Here is a 13916-nt window from a genome sequence, read left to right on the forward strand (position 1 = left end):
AAGACAATGTCGGGATATATGAAGATAGCTTCAAGCAACGTTCTCAGTTCCATTTGCATCGCACGTCAAAGAAAGAACCTCCATCAGTTCCATTCGATATTCCAAACCTCTGAGATAATGTCCCAACAGCATGGACCTTTTAATAGAAAGCAGACACCATGGTATAAGATGTCTTTGACAAGAAAAACAAGAACACTCTAAAGTTCCTTTTGAGAGGATTTATTTGTGCATCAGTGCATTTAGTTAAATATATGAAATCTATGTTGAGCGTAGCAAGGGACTTAGAGAGTAAGCAAAGCAGTTCTAACCAGAAGAGGAGACGAGCAAGGTAGTCTCGAGTCAGTGAGATAAGAGGCTGAAACTGCAACGATGTGTTCTCTACAAGTTCAGCACAATCTTCATCACTTTTTGCTTTTACCGTTTCAGTAGGTGGGACTTCTGATGCTGGGAACTTGGAGTGCATCCTTGGTGAGAGAGTTGCCAAAAGACCATGAACAACAGAATGAATTGTCTCTTTCACCTCGGGAGCCGCAGGTTCTGACAACTCAGCTACCTGTTTAAAATAGTGTTTAGATGGTCAGACAGAACCAGAAAGAGAAGCAAATATATCTCAAAAGATCAAACATGGCTTCAAAGAGTTTTGCACAAACCTTCTCAGGTTGCAAAGATCTTAAGTAGTCCAGCAAATCATTCTTCTCTTCACCAACAAATTGTTGCATTTGAAGGGCAGCGTGTTTTCGCCTCATTTCTTGTAATTCCTATAATGCAGTGAGATAAAAAAAATGTCACAGAAAGATATTCACAAAACCAAACAAGAAAAGAAAGAAATGACTACACTAGAAACTGTACCTTTTTCACAGAAGACAATTGCGACTGTAAACGGAAGATGTATTCTTGAGCTTCAGAAGATACTCTGCCCAAACCTTCTTCATCAATCATTTCAGTAAGGCTCTGAGTTAAGCTATCCCTAGTGGATGAAACATCATTCTCATCAGTCCCTTTCAAATCGTATTCAGTATGTTCCGGTGTGTGGCTTTCCAAGTCTTCTCCATGCATATCAAGATTCTTTTCAAGAAAAAGCCGATACTCAGCATTCCGCAACGTATACCTGCACATGTGTATCAAAACATCAGAAAGATGTACTCGTATACTCTCTCATATAAAGAGACAATCCCTACAACATACAAGATACCACTACTATGTACTTATAAAGCTAATTTGGTATTACCACACCCAGTCAAGCTGCTTATGTGATATCATAAAAGCAGATCCACAATCTTATTCAATTCGAAAACAAGTATCACTTTCCTACAAATTTGATAATTCTCTCAACTACAAAAATCCACTACCTCTATGTAAATCAGCTTCCACCAAACCGTAAACTATGCCAGAACAAACATCACAATGTTCAAAGAGAACATATCATCTAATCCTAGCTCTTAAACCATTATAGTTCACAACTAATAAAAACAAAACAGAGTTAAAAAAAAACTTCAATTACAAATGAAAATAGTATTGATGAGAACATACCCAGTCATCATAGATGAAACCAAAAGCTTAGACAAAGGTTCCCAAAGCGACTCAATATGAACTTGAAACCTATCAGATGGAAGAAGCCCCAACATGCCTGAGATTGTTCTTTTCATTGCATCCAAAGTAGTCACTGGAACATCCTTCTGAATCAAACTCACATCTAATGGTTCAATCTCTTGGATAAGATCAGAAAGGACACCTTTTTTGGAAGGATTAGGTGATCGAGAATCAGAATGGAGAGTGAAGTCGTCGAGAGAGAAGCCATCGTCGCCACGATTACTACTGAAACTGTTCGAAGAAGTTGCGGAAGAAGAAGTAATAGTTGTGAGAGCTTTGCGGAATCTACGATTGAATCGAGGGAGAAGGAAGATGAAAGGAAGAGGCTTTGTGGGTTTACGGAGAAGTTGAGGAAGAGAAAGAGAGAAGGAAGAAATAGTCGTTGTCGCCATTAAAGGTGGAAGCTTTAATGGCGGAATTGTACGATTTTTCTTCTTCTTCTTCTTCTTCCTCTTCCTCTTAGCATCAAAACAAACCCTAATTCCTCTTTTGAGCTCTCTGTTCTGTTTTATCGTCAGCCACAAAACTAACCGGAACGTGACAAAAACGATGAATGCGACAAAACAACATCGTCAACGGACACGGTTTGGTCCTGACCGGTTTAGTGTAGTGCCAGCTGCTGGTCCATTGGTGAACCTGTGGGATCGCGGTTTTGTCATTCCATGGCCGGTTAAATGGTTGCTGAAGTAACCCGACCCGATCCGAATGAGATGTCTGTGGGCGGGTTCAATCGGACACATTTATTATAATAGTTTGAATTTACATGTCCAAGTCCAATAATATAAAATTCTTTGTGAGCAGGTTCAATCCGACATATTTCTTATAATATATTAAATTTTCATATCCAAATCCAACAATATAGAATTTAATAACTAAATAAATTATATAAATTATCTATATATAAATAAAATAAAATTAATTAATTGATATTAAATCCATAACATATTATATAAAATATAATTATAAAATTAACAAAATGTTTCGAACTTAAAAAAAAATATCTATATATGAAAATAGAAAAAATATCCTAAAATTCTAAAATCCAAAATCCATAAAACCAAAATAAAAAGCTATTCTTAATTTAAAATAAAAATCATTTTTAATTTAAAATAAATACACTTTAATCTTATCCAATCCGATTCTTTAATTTCATAGTTTTCATTTTACATATTAATATATACATATATATTTTATTATATTATATATCTATATATATTATTATATTATATATCTATATATATATAATTATTAACTTATAGGTAACCTGTAATTTTAATGGGTTTACGTGATGAACCCATCGTCCTTTAGGAGTGTCAAGTTGGATAAACCAAACAAAACCAACCCATAACCATTTAAATTTATTGTTTAATAAATAATGAGTCAATCCAACTTATTTAGCAACTGATTTGGATCAATCTACAACTCTTTTTGATTAATAGAATTAATTGGTTAAAAGAGTTGACCCATTTATTATCAAACTAAGAAAATCAATCTCTTAAACACTATATTGAAACAATAAAGGAATCTTCTTCCTCTTTTAATTCAACTTCAAATTCCAAAAAAATTTCTCTCTCTCTCTCTCTTTCTCTCTCTGAACCGTTGATTCCAAAATTCGAATATGAGATTTTCTCATCATCTTCATCTGATTTTGTTTTGTTAAATGTTCAAATTCGAATCTGGGTTTATCTTCTTCTTGAGTAGATCAAGTAGAAGAAGATAGAAGTTGAGTCGAAGAAGAAGTGGGAGAGAGAGCTTCGTTTGGTTTTGTTCATTTTGGATGGTTTAATTCGATTTACTCATTTAATTAAAAGAAAATTTGGTTTAATTTGGTTTTTAAAATCAATTCAACTGTGTTTGGTTTGGTTTTGGTTAACTCATAGCCATTTTATCCTAATCCATTTCAACCCAACCAATAAACCATTTTGATCCATGAACCCATTAAAACTCAAATTATTAACTTAATAAGTTTTTGGATTGGTTTGGTTTGGGTTGATTCATAAATTTAGAACCATTTTGACACCCCTAAACGAACCTATTAAAACTTATTTATTTATATGGATTTAAAAACTTAACCAATACCGATTAAAATAATAGATAAACAAGGTAAACTAATGGGTTTTTGCTCATTTTTACACGATCTATTTGACTGAAAGTAAAATAATAGGATCGGCTTTGGTTTTATAAAACAGAGATTAAAAAATGTTTTTGAAAAATGTCACTTTTATATTACCAGATTTTAAAATCAACCGAAAAGATACACTGTTACCATGGTAAATAACAATTTCAACGATTCACTGAAATTTTCAGCAACTGTGGAAACCTAATTTTTGTTGTTGTTGTTACTATGTTTATATTTTCGAATTAAAACATTTTTTTACTGTAACAATGGAGTACGAAAACATTCGGATTTTCTACTTGATCTAGTCGCTGTCGCTGTTTTTTTTTTATGTTCAAAGTCGTTGTCGTAAGATAACACTCCCTAATTGTAATATTATTTGTTCTAGTTTGGATGTTCCTTATTCCGATCCCAATACAGATATAAGCACGAGATGTTTGAGGGAGTTAGTTCCATAACCTATACCAACTTTTACAAATTTATCTAGGTTACGGTTTTAAAAAAGCTTTGATTACCGATTGACATTTTAGAATATTTGATAAACATCGTACATGAAGAATATATTTATACCACAAAAACTCAGATATTGTGTCTATGCATTTGATGCTTTGATGATTTCATTAGTAATGTCATTTTAAAGACGATGGAATTAATAAAATATTATTAAATTTATGTTATGATGGGTTAAATACTTATTTTATTATTTATTAACACTATTAATATTATAATATTTGACATATAGAATTAAGCTGATTTAACTAAGACTGTGTAAAATAATTAAATCATTAGGAAAAATATGACTTAATCATAGTTATAAATGACTTATTATGTATTTATGTATTTAGATTTTTTATTTTTTGGTATAATAATTAAAAATCAAAAGAGAATGTCAAACACTAAAAAATACAAACTTAATAAAACAAACAAATATTGATGAAGTATAATGCGGGTTAAAAAATTAATATAAACATTTATTCGTACAAACTGTCGAAATCTTTAGTTATTCCTCTATTTTTAAAATATCTAATATTTAACAAATAAATACAACATAAAATATAAATAATAATAAAAATTATATGCATGCGGTGTACCGAGGGTTAAAATATAGTTATACATCATAATTGGATTTTAATTATGATTTTATTTTTAACTCATTCTTCTATATTTATCTTATTCTAAATTTTCCAAGTCTATTTTTTAATATCTCATGTACAATATGAAACTGCAACACTATAAATTTAAAGTATGAGATATTTATTCATTTAGTATATATATATATATCTTTAAATCAAATAAATTATCATATTAATAATTTTATTGTATTTCCATATTTTTGAATTTACGCGGGAGTTTGACTTAATATTAAATCAAACATTATATTCAATCTTAATGAAGAATATAAAGTAATGATTTTACATATTTGGAATCAAAGAAAGTCATACATAATTGGTTCTATATAACATTGCCTTGCAGAGTCTCATTTCATTTAGTTTTATCAGATTGCTCACTCTTTACTATTCTCATATTGAAACATAAAAATGGCAGATGGAAAAAGTACTCTCAGTTTGTAAGTTTCTAGACATTCTCATTTCTTTTATTCATTTTTAATATCGATATTGATGATCTACAAACAGAGTAGTTTTATTTTATGTTATTATTTTCTGTTATTCATTTTTCAGATTTTACTCATGCAGAGTAGTTTTATTTTTATCACAAAATCTTAAATGTACTTTCAACATAAAACATATTGATTTTTTTCATGTTATTAGAAATTTAAAATGTGTATTTTACATAGATATTATTGTAATTTTTTTTTTCGAATAATGAAGAGTCTTGATAATTATTAGAGATGCTTAGTCATTTTGTTGGTACTTAGAAATTTTATTTAGACTGATTTTTCAGAAATATATATTTGTATCTTTATATATATATATATATGTATTTATGTACATATAAATTATTAAAGGTTTAAACCTTTCTACAATTTATGTTTGTCAATTTCGAATAATTCTAGATTGACTATATTTTTTTAAATAATGTATTAATTTACAAACTAATTTTGTCGATGCGTAAAACTCTTCATTAGGATAAATATCAAATGTCAAGGACAAAATGGCGAGAAAAGAGATTGGTCTATTCTGCTTCCCGAACTTTTGAATTCGGTAATGTCTCGCCTCATTGTGAAAGATAATATTCGTGCTTCTGCAGTTTGCAAATCTTGGTATAAAGCGAGTGTTTTGATTCGGATGAAAGAGAAGCATTTATGGCTTATGAAATAGCCTTCATCGGTAAGGAGCAAGAGACCTTTTGAATTTTATGACCCTTCACAAGATACAAACATACACCATGGAGTTTCCTGAAATGGCTGGCATAACAGTTTATTACTCTAAAGATGGTTGGTTGCTTATGTGCAACAATCGCTCGTCGGAGATTTTCTTCTTCAATCCGTTTACTCGTAAGCTCATAAATTTGCCTTTTTGTGAGACTTATAATGAATCTGTTGTTTTCACTTGCGCTCCTACATCCAATACTTGCTTAATATTTGGGTTGGCAAATATCAATAACGACAACAATCGTGTTGCCATCAACACTTTAAAATTCGGTGAAACGAAGTGGAAGACTACTTGTTTCGAGAGTCCCGAAGGTTTTTTTACTTACCACAACAGAACAATCTTTTCGGAAGGTCTTTTCTATTGTCTTGGTGGATTAGGCTCATTAACGGTTTTTGACCCATCGAGTCGAGCATGGAGCATTCATCACTTAAGATGTTTTAAAACATCGTGGTTTGGAACTTATTTTGTGGAAATTAAGGGAGTTATTTTTCTCCTAAAAGTATCTGGTGATATTCCTCGGATGTATGCACTTAACCGGAATGGTGACTGGATTTGGGAAGAAAAAGATAAATTTGATGAGGGGTTGACCATTTTTGGAGACTTTCGTGCATGCAATTGGAGATCAGAGATCATGAGCAACATAAGAAACAAGCTACTTATGTCAAAGTTACATCACCCAATGATTCAAACTTATGCTTTTGATAGAGGAGGGTATCTCCCAAGTAACTCATGTGCCCTATCTTGGGAAGAGGAAAAAAATGTTCAGAGTGTCTGGATTGAACCACCAAAGCAAGTCTTACATTTTTTTCTGAAGAAGGTGATAGATCTAACACTACAAAAATTAATTTACTGTTCTTTGTTTTGGGTTTACTGTTCTAAGATTATTTATTATTTTTTTTAACATTGTCATTCAATCATATAAGATGGGTGTTTATTTTCAAGAAAAAAAAGTATTTGAAATTTTGTAACACTAAATTTTGCTAAATTCATAATTTGCCATAATCCGCAACAAACATCTTGACATAATTCATAATTTTTCATGATCCACAAAACCATTGCCAAATTTGATTATAAATAAATAACATTTGTATTTTATCATCACAAATAAAAAAAGAGAGGTAGTTCAGTTGTAAGGAGATGATATCATGCCTATAAAGCTCGAAAAGGAACCAATAATCTAATATAACTAGATATTCACCCGCGGTATACCGCGGTGCTATTTTTTCATAAGAATAAATAATTTTTTTTATAGATTAACTATATATAACTAATGTTTAACTTATATTTTTTTTTAAATGTACAACCTTACAAATATAGATATATTAGTTAGTATAGAAATTAGAAAGTATTTTGTTTGAGGTTTATTGTTTTATATTATTGTATAAGTGTATAACATACAATTAAATAAGTAGTGATTTATAGAAGGAATATACTGTGTGTTTTTTATTTTATTTACAGATAATAGTATTTTTATCCTTTTAAATTGTTTATGTACAGGATAATTTTGTATTGAAGTTTTGTATGTTTTATATATAAAGAACCAGTTAACTTTAGTATATATAGTGTTGTTGTGAAATGCAAATAAAAGTTGTTAACAGTTATTTGTTGGGATTGACATGAATTCCACATTGTTTTTCTTTTAATAACCTTTGGTTATTAAAATGGACCCAAGATGTGTGTATATAATTTGTTTAGAAAATGTTTCTATGGAGAAAATATTGTTTTGTAAAATTGAAAACTTAATATTAATTAAATTTATTATAAACTTAATATTTAATGTTAAAGGAAGGGGTTCCTATTGTTTTGGAAATTTTATTAGGATGAGAAATCTTGTTTCCAAAAATTGAAATTTAATATTAATAAATTAAATGAAAAATAAATTAATAATTAATGCTAATGGCATGCTTTTAAATAGGTTCCAACTCCAAGATTTATTTGCTAAATGTCTCCAAAAATGTATATATAGATATAGAAGACTAGATATTAATATCATCACATACTTCAAAACTTTAAACTCTTCAAAAAGTGTTTGGTGGGTTAATAAACACTTAAACGAGAATTGCATTTATAATGAGTAAATTTGGCTAACTAATTAAATTTGAATACATACAGTTAAAAGAGAATTGCATTTATAATGAGTAAATTTGGCTACCTAATTAAATTTGAATACAGTTAAATGAGAATTGCACTTATAATGAAAACTTGAAATTTTTATTTATTTAGGTAAGTAATTGAATTCTCAAGATTATAATAAAACGGTAATATATTATAACATGTTTTGACAAAGTACTCCTCACATTCCATAAAATTATCATTAAATTAAATAATATGATATCAAGTAAATTACATTCAAAATAGCATGTGATTTTGTTATCATATGTTGCAGATTAGATTATATAAATATATGGTTTCACTAATATTATTAATTAATATTGTAAGAATTATGCATACATAACTATAATTATAGACTAAAATATGACTACAATGTTTCTAATCTTGCTTAAAAGTTGAAATCTAGTTAGAAGTCATCTTGAATTTAGTTATTGCAACCAGATTCTTAGCTTCTCGAACTGAATCCAAAATATGAAGTATTTTAGACGCTATATTTGAATCTCTACGCATAATTGCTTCCTACATCTTAATAAGTTTTTGTTGAAATATTAAATTTATTACTCAAGAGAAAAATATATTTACAAGTGAACGTAAAAAAGGGAAAGTAACAAAAAAGCAGTGTGATCACAAAATCATATCTTTCTTTCATCTAACCTTGTAACTGAGAAAACAAATCATATTACGTATTGATTTCTCGATAAAGTGGATATATTGGCAGAAATCAAACCAACTACTTTACTATATTAACTTATAGAAAATTTACTGTATTTATATGTTTAGTGGTGCACGACACATGGGTTGCTTAGCTACTGTCTACACTATAGTGTCCTTATGCATGTTAATCAGGCCAATCCTGTCTAGTCCAAAAATCCTAATAATTAAAACTCGCATATATTTGAGTCCGATCTAGTCCAAATTGAGCCTTTATTTTGAGGTTCAGTCCTTCCTTAACACGGTTATAGGGTTTTTTTCGGAGTTTTTTTTATCTTCTTTTTGAAGAAAGAAAAACAAACTTATTAGTTTATAACATCTCTTGAAAATAAATAAAAGTTAAAAACCAAATAAATTATTTAAAAGTGTACCAAATAAAACATAAAATCAAAAGACTCCAAACTATATTATGTTGTCGAGCCAAAATATGAATCTGCTCAATGCATTAAAGTATTTCCTTGCCTCAATATCTGCTTAATTTTTTCTCATCATCAAGTTAAATGTGCGACACGAAAAGATGTATGAGATTAGGAAGAACTTGAGGGAAGACGAAAAAATGGATATGAAGATATTAGAAGGAGATAAGTGATGGAATTATACAAAAAAGTATCATAAACATCATATGAGACTTGACGAGAAGATCGGTACGTACAACATTTGACGAAAAACATTTTCAAGCATACACACTCAGACAAAATGAGGAAATTGTATGTCAATGATCAAAATTGTAACCATAAATTAATGATTAAGCCAATTAGGCTACTGAAGATTTATGGAAAAAAAAAACAGCGAGACAAATATATATTAGATCAAGGGCCACAAGAATGAGCTTCACCAGCTTGTTGCCATGGCTGATTTTAGATATATGTTGTACTTCAATAGTTGAGCCATTGGTTCATCAGTGTATGTCTTACATTTAAACCCCAGTCTGAAAAAATCTGTTCAGTTTACTATAAATCTCAAGAAGTTGTGGAGAATGTCGTTTTGTTGTGTGTTTTGGATGTGCCACTTTACCTAATAAGCTAAGGTACAAACATGATGAACATGTTCTCATCTTTCTTATGTAAGTAGTCAATATTTGTGTGAAGTTTGTGAAAAAGAAGCTGATCCGAGAAATGAAATTTATATGCGCAGAGACTGCAACGTTACACAGCCTATTCAATGTTTATTTGGAGAGATAACATGTATATGATGCTTCATGGAATAGTCGACATTGTTGTTCTTTTTAAAACCGTCTTACCCGCAACTTATGTACGGATGGCAATCGTTGAGTATATAGTCATTGAAACATACAATAGAGATCCAGCAGTAAAAGGAGGTAATTCCTGCCACATGGGTTTGAGTAGCATTGGCCAGCATAGGGATTCAAAATTTAACATGGTTTTCTTTCATCCATGAGAGCATATGCATTGGTAGGGGACAATTTATGGTCCTTCAAATATATTAATCTTATTTTGAGAGTTTCTTAAGTTTAGTACGAGCATTGGTGTCCCTCAGAGTTGGTCCCCTGGAGAAAATAATAGTATTATTAAATTAAAAAATTAATTATTTAAATTAATAAATAAAAACATATTAAAGTTTTAATTTAAATAAAACATATAATATTGACATTAAAAACATTAAAAAAATAAAAAATTACAAAAACTTGAAAAAAAACAAAATATACAATTAAAACATGAAAGATAAAAAAACATAAACCATACAAACATCAAAGATAAAAACAAACATTTTATTCAATTCATAGAATTTTTTTAATCAATCTTCATTATCTGGAAGATGTCCAAAGTTAGTCCAAATATGCTCAATCAAATCTTTTTTTAACCGTTCATGGACTTTTTTATCCCGAATTTCTGTAAGACGAGTAATCGTTGTGCTCATATTTGAACTCAAACTGGCGGCACCGACGGTATATGTTTGATCCACATCTTCTCCGTGTTGAAATTCAGAAACAATGTTTCGGTAACTGTATGTTCCTCGTTCATCCTCGACAATCATATTATGGAGTATTATGCATGCTCTCATAACATTTGCTATTTTGTTTTTATCCCATAAACGAGATGGATTTTTAATAACGGCGAATCTAGCTTGCAAGACTCCAAATGCACGCTCAACATCTTTCCGCACAGCTTCTTGTTTTTTAGAGAAGAGAGAATTTTTCATACCTTGTGGAAGCCGGATAGATTGTATAAAAGTGGCCCATTTAGGATAAATACCATCGGTGAGATAGTACGCCAAATTGTACTCCCTTCCGTTGACAAAGTAGTTGACCTCCGGAGCTTTACCGTTAAGAATGTCATCAAAAACATTTGATCGATCTAGAATATTAAGATCGTTCATAGTACCTGGAGCTCCAAAAAAAGCATGCCATATCCAAAGGTCGTACGAAGCTACCGCCTCCAGCACGATTGTAGGTTTTCCGGTTGATCGTGAATACATCCCTTTCCAAGCTGTTGGACAATTCTTCCACCCCCAATGCATACAGTCAATGCTCCCAACCATCCCGGGAAATCCACGTTTTTCATTTTCATAGAGTAGTCTTTCTAGGTCGTCCGGTCTGGGACGTCTTAGATATTCATCGCCAAACAACAGGATTATTGCGGCGGTAAACTCGTGCAAACATTTCCGAGCTGTTGAACCACCAATTCGTACATACTCGTCTACTGTGTCGGCGGCAGTACCATATGCCAATTGGCGAATTGCTGCAGTACATTTTTGTATAGGTGACAGACTAGCCCGACCGGTTGCATCCTGGGATTGACGGAAATACTCGACTTCTGTAGAGAGACGTTGCACAATACGCATGAACAATGGCTTGTGCATGCGAAACCGTCGCCGAAATAAATAGTCCGGGTATGTTGGAGTATCACTGAAATAATCATTCCAAAGATTATTGTGGCCTTCTTCTCGGTTTCTTGAGATAAAAATCCGTTTGTGCGGCTCTGTTGGTTCTTGAATAAGATTAGAATTTTCGGCATAATTATCAAAATATGCATCAAAATCATCATCCATACCATCTCTTTGGTAGTGATAATGGTATGATGAAGATGCCATTTAGAAAAAAAAGGAGAAGTGTAAATCTTGTTATCTTTTTGAGGAGAAATCGAGTAATAAAAAAAAAGAGAAGTGGAATTCTTGTCTAGCTCATTTGTTTGGCTTTGTGTTACAAGAGAAACATATATATAGCAAATGATTTTGTGTTACTCAATCCGTGATGATCCGTGACTTCAAGCAATGTGACAAAAGCAATAAAAACAAAAGCTTGTGACAAAATCTTGTGACTACCACAGTAATGATCCGTGACTTCAACCATATAACAAGGATACCACAAAAGCAATACAAAACCATCAATACAACCATCATCAATACTAAACCATCAATACAAAAACCATCAATACAAAACCATCAATACAAACATCATCAATACCAAAACCATCAATACAAAACCATTTCTAATCCTATTTCTGGTCTTCCATAGCTCAAATATTTCCTTCTCTAACCGGTCTATTGTCTGCGCTGTCTCGTAGTTAGTCGAGATTGGAAGGTTATCTACCTTCTGAGACAGGACTTCACAGTGTATGCCCATCTCTCTCATCTCCTCCATAACAGCTTCATCCCACCACTTGTGAATATGCATCTCTCCATCATCAACATTCCCACATGTGAAGAACCTGCATTAACATATATAATTAGCAAATCACTTAATAATCAGTTAAACATAGCAATATGAAGATAAGAGGGGCTGATNTAAGTCTAATCACAATTTATGACAACTACAAACCATACTCGTACACAACTACACCAATACACAACTACAAAGCATTCTAGTATCCCATTAAATTGAGGTCNGCTGACCACCACAATAGCATACCTTCGGGAATCCGAACTCAACCTCAGGGTGAGGAGGGTATTGAGTCGCCTCAGCCTTCATGAAGCTACTCTCAGCCTCATCCATCCGAATCAAAGCTTTTATCTCACTGTCCACAGCTTGGTCTGACGAATCAGGCTGAGAGTAGATGATGAGGACTCGGAAATGTTGTTGGTTTAACAAAGAAGAGAGATAGAAGAAGATGGAGAAAGATTGAAGGCGGGTTTGGTGTTTAAATTGTGAAAAGATATCAAGTAATAAGTTACCATTCATAATGACCTAACTTACAACAACCTAAGTCTAATCACAATTTATGACAACTACAAACCATACTCGTACACAACTACACCAATACACAACTACAAAGCATTCTAGTATCCCATTAAATTGAGGTCGGAGATGGTTTAAGACAAAATATTTACGGTTTTAATATATAAGTTTGATCACAATTAAGTTAGATTAAAATTAGCAGAGATCATCACCACTAATAATATATATGCTCATAACTTTTAACAGATTTCTTTAAATCGATCACTATTACAAGCAAATCAATGAATGAGACCAAGTCTACACCAACCAAAACAATTTATGATCAAGAACCTATCATATAAATTTGTTTACCAAATCAATTATTGAGACCAATACAAAGAACAACTAATCAACAACCAAAGCATTAAAAAAAAAAAAATTTACCTCTGACTCAATGATTGTCAACTGCTTCTTCTGTGATTTCCCGTGATGTGTTGCTATCTTTAAGTGACGCTGAGGAAACTCATGAACAACAAACAATATGCAAGGTATAGTCAGTTTAACATAAAAGAACCAACTTTATCCAAACAAAATAACAAAGAGACAAAGCCAGAAACTCATACACTCATCCAGCTAACCGCAGAGACATAATCTCAAAAACTAATTCGAACCAAAACTGAGACATAATCCAAAACCCTAAATCTAAACAAAATCATCAACATTTGCAGCATAAACCCAAAGATAAAACTATTATCAAGAACAATCGAACCAGAGACTAAACAATCAAAGACCAGAAGTACCGAATCAGAGGAAAAATAATCGAAACCCTAACCAGAGATGAAGCCCTAAACTAATCGCAGAACCCTAAATCGACGAANTACGGTTTTAATATATAAGTTTGATCACAATTAAGTTAGATTAAAATTAGCAGAGATCATCA

The 13916-nt window shown here is 31.5% G+C and overlaps 1 protein-coding gene across 2 annotated transcripts in view; it reads right to left on the reverse strand.

The window, feature by feature from the left end:
- Positions 1 to 2104, reverse strand: part of LOC104793279 — a 3538-nt gene extending 1434 nt beyond the window's left edge. Inside the window, exons 1-5 of one of the 2 annotated variants that reach the window (XM_010519622.2) lie at positions 1531 to 2104; positions 850 to 1108; positions 651 to 758; positions 309 to 553; positions 9 to 136 (exon numbers count right to left, since the gene is read on the reverse strand). In XM_010519622.2, coding sequence (XP_010517924.1) covers positions 31 to 136; positions 309 to 553; positions 651 to 758; positions 850 to 1108; positions 1531 to 1982 — 1170 coding nt within the window. In that variant the 5' untranslated portion in view covers positions 1983 to 2104 and the 3' untranslated portion in view covers positions 9 to 30. The remainder of the gene's footprint in view (positions 1 to 8; positions 137 to 308; positions 554 to 650; positions 759 to 849; positions 1109 to 1530) is intronic. The other variant, XM_010519612.2, reaches the window with a different exon arrangement.

This window comes from Camelina sativa, chromosome 1 (genome assembly GCF_000633955.1).
Source record: "Camelina sativa cultivar DH55 chromosome 1, Cs, whole genome shotgun sequence".
NCBI classification, from domain to species: Eukaryota; Viridiplantae; Streptophyta; class Magnoliopsida; order Brassicales; family Brassicaceae; genus Camelina; species Camelina sativa.